The sequence below is a fragment of the Phascolarctos cinereus genome, unplaced genomic scaffold (genome assembly GCF_003287225.1).
Source record: "Phascolarctos cinereus isolate Bilbo 61053 unplaced genomic scaffold, phaCin_HiC Scaffold_5;HRSCAF=322, whole genome shotgun sequence".
Taxonomy (NCBI): Eukaryota; Metazoa; Chordata; class Mammalia; order Diprotodontia; family Phascolarctidae; genus Phascolarctos; species Phascolarctos cinereus.
The window spans coordinates 252350393-252357915 of record NW_027555958.1 but is presented as its reverse complement, the minus strand read 5'-3'; the positions used below and the strand labels follow the sequence as shown (position 1 = coordinate 252357915).

Here is a 7523-nt window from a genome sequence, read left to right as displayed (position 1 = left end):
AAAAAAACATTCAAGAGAACTAAAAGAAGTTACTGACTTAATACATGCTTTTTTAAAAAACCAAGCTGTACATAATAGATATTTGGTCATATACTTCTATTTATCTGTTCCTTGTTTAAAGAAAGTTCATGTTTGTTGATTTTTGTCAAGTTCATAACAATAAGAATTTTGTTTTTTAAAGAAAGGATCAATAGTTTTTGATGGAGAAAGGGAGGTAGTTTCCTGGAACTGTACAAGACACTTTCCCTCTGGGCTAAATTTCCTTGTGTATAAACTGGACAAGGGATTTGGGAGGCAGGTTCTACTAGGCGATGCCTTACATCTCTAAATCTATGGTCATATGAGGGTGTAAGAGTTTCGAGGGAAAGGAAATTGGAGAGTGGAGAGAAGGCTTGCAGTAAGAAGAGCAATGTGATAAAGCTTTCTGTTGCTTTGCTCTCCATGTGAATTTCCAGAATTGGAACTTTGAAGACAGTACCTTTGCCTTACTCATCCATGCCCACTTCGTCATTCACACAGAATGTTCTGAGTAGAATAACTCAATAAAGTTTATTAATTTACTGTTGATTCCTGGGCTTCACCTGCCACTGAGCTACGCAGTAGATACCTAAAGATGTGATTTTTAGTTTTGGCCCTTAGAATGATAAGGTGACATTTCAAGCTGGCCTGTTTCCTCCTCCTTTAAATAAAGGTGTTAAACTACATAACACTTATCTCTAAGATCACTCTTAGCTATGCCTAATGTCTTATCAATCTATGTCTGCTCCTGGACCAAAAGTGCATTCTGGTCTTTGTAAATCACTCTACACTTCATTGCTGAGACAAAAGCAGGCAAGTGGATGTATGAGAAACTGGAAGGGACTTCCCTCTCCTACGTACAAGAGAAGTAATTCAATCCCTGTGGGATTGACTCCTAGACTTACTGTTTTTCTCCTGTGATTGGTTGGCAGTCCTGGTCCACTCCCATTCTATTCTGCTGTACCTTCTCCTTCCTTCTCTTTGCCCAGGTGGCTTGGTCCCTCAGGGTAACTTCTGTTTACAGACAGAACAGCTGTCTAAACTCAGTTCTGTTGCTATTCTCCCTTTTCAGGCTTCTGACCTCCCCCAGGTAGAAGTGGGAAGAGGATCATCCTTGCCCTCTCCCTCTAAACAGACAGAACAGTGAGGGTGAGTGAGGTAAGAAGGAAGGCTATGGATTAAAGGATGGAGTGTTTGGGGAGGGCTCCCCTGGCACCTCGGCCCTCACTCCTCATCCCTGTTCCTACAAAAAGGAGCTTCGTGTTTGGCTCCAAGGCTCCAGCAGTCCCTCTTCATCCACCCCAGGCTTCTCTAACTCCTTTTCCTTATGACCACAGGGGTGTTCTGTCCATGGCAAGTCCTAATAGCTGGTCTTTAAGGAGGAGCCAGGGGGGGTAGGGGTGGGGGGGTCCTCATGATCCTTCCTGTTCTTCCACTGTTGTTGTTTTCTCATTTCCATATTTCTACTCCAACAGGTGAAGATGCCTCCCTTGCTAGCCAGGCCACCTGATGGCGGCTGGGGCTGGGTGGTGGCAGGGTCTGCATTTGTGGTGAACGGGCTCTCCTATGGGCTGCTCCGCTCTTTGGGTCTTGCCCTCCCCGCCTTTGCAGAATACTTTGACCGAAGTACCCAGGACACTGCGTGGGTCAGCGCCATAGCTCTGGCTGTGCAGCAGGCTGCCAGTGAGGAGGGCCCTAAGCAAGCCGTGATGGGGGGAGGGGAAGCAGATGCTTTTAAGGTTTCAGCCCAGAAGATACAACACAGGGCGTAGCTAAGAAGAGGGCCAAAGAACTAATCCAGCTACTAGCCTAGAGGACAAAAGTGGGTGGAAGCATAGCAGAAAGGTGGGTCCCATAGGGTTTTTTGGGGGGAGGGGGATGGTTGGGTGAGGGTACCTTGCAAGGCAGAAACCAAACCGAGGTGGGACATCCTAGAACTGATTCCAACCCCCATCTCTCCCAGGCCCAGTGGGCAGTGCTCTGAGTACCCATTGGGGGGCACGTCCCGTGGTGATGGTGGGAGGTATCATCACTTCCCTTGGCTTCATTCTCTCCGCTTTTGCCAGCAGCCTTCTGCACCTCTACCTTGGCCTTGGCCTCCTTGCAGGTGAGGTGGGAGATGGAGGGAAATGGGGTGCCTACATTCCTTGAGTGAGTTGGATTTTGGGGGAGGGGGAGGTCAGAGTGGCATGCCTGGGTCCTCAGAGGCAGTAAGGGTTGGGTCATTGACTTCAGCTGTTCTCTTTTCTGTAGGCTGTGGCTGGGCTCTGGTGTTTGCCCCTACCCTGGGCACGGTCTCTCGATACTTCTCCAGGCGCAGGGTCCTAGCTGTGGGGCTAGCCCTGACTGGCAACGGGGTGGCCTCTTTGCTCCTGGCCCCAGTTGTGCAGCTCCTGCTTGATGCCTTTGGCTGGCGGGGTGCCCTGCTCCTGCTTGGGGCTACCACCCTCCATCTCACCCCCTGTGGGGCCCTGCTCCGGCCTTTGGCTCTCTCTGGAGATCCTACCACCCCACCTCACAGTCCCCTCAATGCTCTTGGTCTTACCCTGTTCACCCACCCTGCTTTTGCCATGTTTGCACTGGGGACAACCCTGGTAGGGGCTGGTTATTTCATTCCCTATGTGCACCTTGCACCCCATGCCCTGGACCTTGGGCTTGGAGGATATGGGGCAGCTCTGGTGGTCGCTGGGGCAGCAGTGGGGGATGCAGGAACCCGACTGGTCTCTGGGTGGCTGGCAGACCGTGGCTGGATCCCTCTTCCACGGTTGTTGGCTGTGACTGGGGCACTAACGGGGCTGGGGCTGGTGGCAGTGGGGTTGGTGAAGGAACAAGAAGAAGGGTGGGCGGGAACCCTACTGGCAGCAGCAGGAGCCTACGGGATGAGTGCAGGTGCATTTGCTCCACTGGTGTTTGGTGTCCTGCCTGGTCTTGTAGGGCTTGGGAGCATCTTGCAGGCCACGGGGCTGGTGATGATGCTGATGAGCCTAGGAGGACTCCTGGGCCCACCACTTTCAGGTGAGGAAGCCAGGCACACAGGATGATCCAGTTCCCCTTTCCCACTCTGAGTCTCTACTTTCCCTGGGGGAGAGAAGTTTTTAATCTCCCCATGCCTCTTCTCTCCTGTTCTATAGGTTTCCTCCGGGATGTGACAGGTGACTTTAAAGCTTCCTTCCTGGTCTGTGGCTCCTTCATCCTTTCTGGCAGCTTCATCTACCTGACGCTCCCTGGGGCCCTGCCCCGCTGTCACTCTGCTCCTCCTCCCTCAATACCTCCTCCTGAGCAAGGAGAGCTCCTTCCTTCACCTGAAAGTACCCTGGCCTCCCCAAGCAATCCTCATTCCATCCCAAACACTACTTGTTGATTCCTTTTTCTTTCCCTCTTCCCTCCAAATAAAATTACTTCCAAGCCCTTTTTCATCTATGTTCAAGCCCCTTAAACAACCCAGAAAGTTGAGGAAATTATAAGTGAGAGGGAGAAGAGGGAATGGGAGATCCTGTATTATTAGGATGCAAGGAGCCCCCAAATTGGGGGAGCCAAGTATGGGGGACAAGGCAGATTCCCTTTATTCTCCCTAACAGGTAGAAGGTTGGTCTTGGGTGGTACCAAGGGAAGGTACCTTGGTTTTGAGCAAGGAGAATGATGAGGATACATACGTCCCTACCCTGATCTCTGAGTAGGACCCTAAGCATCATGGTCTCTTCCCCCTGCTCCCTCACCTTCAGCATCTTTCCCCACTAGGACCCTATGACATTTTTACCAATTTACCCTTTCTTTTGGTCTGGGGGACCCAAGAATCTTGTTGGCAGCTCTCAGTCCTCCCTGTCAAGTCTTGATTCCCTCCTCAGAAAAAGAGGTGGCAAATATAAAAAAGGACCTACAGAGAGCGAAGTCTGATCTGGCATCATCCAGGACAGCTCACCTCTGGAGACAGGCTAAACAGGCATGCTAAGTTCACAGGCCCATGACCTTATCCATCTACCACCAACAGTCCTCATCTGTCTCCTGTCCTCAGAGATACATTCATCTTGATTTTCCTCGGTTCTGAAGTAGAAAAGGACACCTTAGGCCAATTAAAAAGCATCAGACAGGTCCTTGCCATGGGTCTTTGATCCACAGCTTGAGACTAATAGTGGAAGTAAGGGGAAGAAAAACAGTAGAAGGCCTTGAACTCATGCGGTCTTTACAGCCTTGGAGACAACAGGAGGGTAAAGGGGAAGGAGGGAAGAGTTACAACAAAGCAACAAAAGAAGGCTCAAGAAAGCACAACATATTGGGTGAGACCCAACCATCATCTGCTCCTAAGCAGGCACGGAGAGGCAGATATAAATAGCTAAGGTTCTCCAGGCAGATGAAGGCGAGCAGTTGCTGGAACCTTATCTAACTTAAGGATCTTGGGCTCCTGGGCTTCCTTCTCCATACTCAGCTGTTCCAGGGGAGACTCTGACTTCCAGTGACTTTGCCACAGAATATTGTTCTGAAGCAGAAGGTTTGAAGCAGCAGAAGAAGCCAGGAAGGGTAAAGAGCATCATGCTCCCACTGAGAAGGAAGGCTCCAGCCACCACAAAGGAAACTGTGTAGCTGCCTGTCAAATCTCGGAGGTAGCCTAGGACAGAAGAGAGGGAGAGAGGGAACAGGTGAGTTAGAATCCATTCTCAACAACAGGTCAATTGGCAACATTCCAGTCGCCACTTTTCAGGCTTATTTGGTAGATGATTTAAAACCCTGGGTTAGCATCATGGCAGCCATCCCCCTGCCTCTGCATAGAATAATACAAACCCAAAGGGGGCTTGGAATGAAGCAGGACTAAAACAATCTCACAGTCATATCTACTAGCCAATTCTTCCTGTTCACATTGCCCCCATTAACTATTTTTTTGGGGGAAGGCAATTAATTAATTAAGTGATCTGCCCAGAGTCACATAGCTAGCAAATGTTATGTGTCTGAGGCTGGATTTGAACCCAGGTCCTGCTGAGTCCAGGGCCTGTGCTCTGCTGCACCACTTGGCTGCCCCATCTCTTCTCTCCCCGCCCCCCCCTCCCCATTAACTATTAACAGACTCCAGGCTCTAGATGCACCTAAAAGCATCTAACTTCTCTTCCAGTCCTAGGACTTTGATCAAATATGAAGTCAGAGCCCAGTGGGACAAAAGCCAGAGAGGGAAAGTAGACCAGGAGCACTTTAACCCCAAGAGTTTGGGTAATCCCTTCAAAAAGCACATGAGCTTTCAGCTCAAGGATTATGCTCAAACTATCCCACTACCCTTTTTCTTCACTAGCTTACACTCTTCCCAGAGATTTAGGCATTCCCCAACTCCCTCCTTCCTCAGTGACCCTAGTATTGCCACCCCCCAGCCCTCTTACCTGACAATGGTGCCCCCAACAGTCCCCCAACGCTCTCTACCATTTGTAACAGCCCTAGGCCGCAGTATATCCTTCCAACTCCAACAAGTTCAGGCAGAACTGAGAAAGCCACAGGGGTCAGGGCACCTGAAGCGAAGCCATAGGCTATAGCCAGCGCTGTGAGGACCAAGGATTGCTGTGCCACAGGGAGCAGGGCCAATGTCATCCCTGTCAGAAAAGACCACAGTGCCAGCAGCCGAGCCACAGGCCCTGGGCATACATCCCCCAGCCACCCTGAGAACACACGCCCTATCAGGTCTGCCACAGCCGCCAAAGACAGGAGGAAGGCTGCAGGCAGCGGATCCCAACCCAAGTCCTGGGCATGTGCCGAAAGGTGGACATAGGGGATAAAGTAGCCAGCATTGATCAGGGTGAGGGCTACAGAATAACATAGAAAGGGGCGGTGGTGGAGCAGGGAGACCAACTGAGCCATTGGGCTTCCAACAGTAGGATCTTCTGCCAGTCTGAGAGGGCGAAGGAGGGCCCCACAGGCCACGAGGTGTAAGGAGAGAGCAGCTACCAACAGAAGGGCACCTCGCCAAGCATAATAGGTGATAAGCCACTGGAAGAATGGGGCAAAGACAAAGGAAGAGAGGCCTACGCCAGTCAATGCTAATCCTGTGGCCAGGGAACGACGTTTAGAGAAGTATCTGGAGAGGCAGGCTATGGTAGGGGCGAAGGACAGGGCCCAGCCTGTGCCTACCAGGAAAGAAAAGAAAAGAAAAAAAAAGAAAGAGACAAGGGCTTAGCTGACTTAGGCATATATACCCCTTTTTCTCTGGGCCAAGGCATTCCAGACCCTTGATTCCTGATTCTGCTACTCCCCTTGGGGACTGAGGAGCCTTCCAGTTCGGTCCTGCAGCCCTCCTTAGCTATCTTCTTCCAAGGGGTACAGAAGGGTAGAACATGGAAGACCCAGGCAATCCTCCCTTGCCCAGCTTCCCCAGCCTCTACCACATATAGTCACCAGATATCAGGCCGATGCTAAGGTAGAGGTGCGTCAAGGAGGTCGCAAACGAAGCTAACACCATGCCCACAGCAGCCAAGATACCCGCTGTGATCACCACAGGTCGAGGGCCAAACTGTGTACTCAGGGCACTACCCACAGGGCCTGGAGATGTGGAGGAAGGGGAGCTGCAGGTAGGTTTTCTGGAGATGAGCCAGGGGTCTCAAACTCTCGCCTTGCCTCCCCTCGGAGAAGCAGGCATCCAGCCCCTTTCCCTCGGCATTGCCCTTGTCCTCCGTACTCCCAAACTGCTGCACGGCGATCCCAATGGAGGTGATCCAAGAGACCCGCACCGCCGGCTCTTTGAACACTTCTACGAACTCCAAGAAGAAGACGCCGAAAGATCGCAGCACTCCAAACACCAGAGCGGACTGGAAAAAGGCTGAAAGGACCACAATCCACCCCCAGCCCCCATCGGGGGGCTCGAGTCGGCCGGCCATCCTAAGAACAACAAGGAGGTGGCGCGGAAGGTGGACGCACAGCTCCAAAGGCTGCGATGCAAAACCGCACTAGCTGATGATGCAAGCCCCTCACGCGGTTTACAGGCTAGGGGGAGCAGAGAACGGGGGTGAAGGGGAAAGGGGGGAAAAGGGGAAAGGGAAGGCAGCTCCAGCAGTTCCCCCACCCACCCAGCAATAATGCGTTCTAGGCAGATGCACACCTGAGGCAGTGGCCCTGCACTACTTACACTGTGCACCCCTCAACCCTCACCCCCCACCCCCACCACAACCGAGCCGGAAACCACTACAGTTGAGCAGGGAGCCTGATCCAACCGGCTTCTAGGAAGGAAGTTCCGCGTAGTTGAGTTGTTTAGTCCCTAAGGAGGGTGAAGCCTAGGGACAAGGCACGCCCCTTTTCTTCCGGAACGCCTGTAGCTTTTCTTCTAAGCCAAGCAACAAGGGTCGGGTGATCTGTGGAAAGCCGCTGTGCAAGTGGATTGACGAGGCCTGAGGAAATCCTAGCACTCCTAGGTACAAACTAAAAGCTACCACCCAACGGGAAAATCACTAGACCAGTAACTTCCAAGGATAGATAGGAAGGGTCTTCGTGTACCTGAAGGTAGCGGTACCCTAGTATGGTGTGCTAGTAAATATTTAACA

At 51.7% G+C, this 7523-nt stretch overlaps 2 protein-coding genes across 3 annotated transcripts; one reads left to right on the top strand and one right to left on the bottom strand.

Annotated features, from left to right (window-relative positions):
* The first annotated feature begins 906 nt into the window (after positions 1–906).
* On the top strand, positions 907–3434 carry SLC16A11 (solute carrier family 16 member 11). Its single transcript, XM_020966681.2, has 5 exons — positions 907–1176; positions 1494–1701; positions 1982–2125; positions 2272–3033; positions 3150–3434. The coding sequence occupies exons 2-5, from the start codon at positions 1500–1502 to the stop codon at positions 3377–3379; spliced, it is 1338 nt and encodes a 445-aa protein (XP_020822340.1). The 5' UTR covers positions 907–1176; positions 1494–1499; the 3' UTR covers positions 3380–3434.
* A 747-nt stretch (positions 3435–4181) lies between these two features.
* On the bottom strand, positions 4182–7258 carry SLC16A13 (solute carrier family 16 member 13). Of its 2 annotated transcripts, XM_020966686.2 has the most exons (5): positions 7172–7258; positions 6665–6864; positions 6385–6528; positions 5379–6116; positions 4182–4621 (listed from the first exon to the last, which is right to left on the bottom strand). In XM_020966686.2, the coding sequence occupies exons 2-5, from the start codon at positions 6861–6863 to the stop codon at positions 4401–4403; spliced, it is 1302 nt and encodes a 433-aa protein (XP_020822345.1). In that variant the 5' UTR covers position 6864; positions 7172–7258; the 3' UTR covers positions 4182–4400. The 2 variants fall into 2 exon arrangements, with proteins under 2 accessions (XP_020822345.1, XP_078011738.1); XM_078155612.1 differs by lacking the exon at positions 7172–7258 and having other exon boundaries at positions 6665–7147.
* Positions 7259–7523: the final 265 nt, after the last annotated feature.

What these genes read in the sequence shown, in the direction of transcription:
- SLC16A11 (XM_020966681.2), top strand. Translation starts at nt 1,500, where the DNA reads ATGCCTCCCTTGCTAGCCAGGCCACCTGATGGCGGCTGGGGCTGGGTG. An exon ending in GGCTGTGCAGCAGGCTGCCA is followed by an intron (nt 1,702 to 1,981) that starts GTGAGGAGGGCC and finishes CATCTCTCCCAG; the next exon opens with GCCCAGTGGGCAGTGCTCTG. An exon ending in CCTGGGCCCACCACTTTCAG is followed by an intron (nt 3,034 to 3,149) that starts GTGAGGAAGCCA and finishes CCTGTTCTATAG; the next exon opens with GTTTCCTCCGGGATGTGACA.
- SLC16A13 (XM_020966686.2), bottom strand. Translation starts at nt 6,863, where the DNA reads ATGGCCGGCCGACTCGAGCCCCCCGATGGGGGCTGGGGGTGGATTGTG. An exon ending in CGCCGTGCAGCAGTTTGGGA is followed by an intron (nt 6,529 to 6,664) that starts GTACGGAGGACA and finishes CCACATCTCCAG; the next exon opens with GCCCTGTGGGTAGTGCCCTG. An exon ending in GTTGGGGGCACCATTGTCAG is followed by an intron (nt 4,622 to 5,378) that starts GTAAGAGGGCTG and finishes CTTCTGTCCTAG; the next exon opens with GCTACCTCCGAGATTTGACA.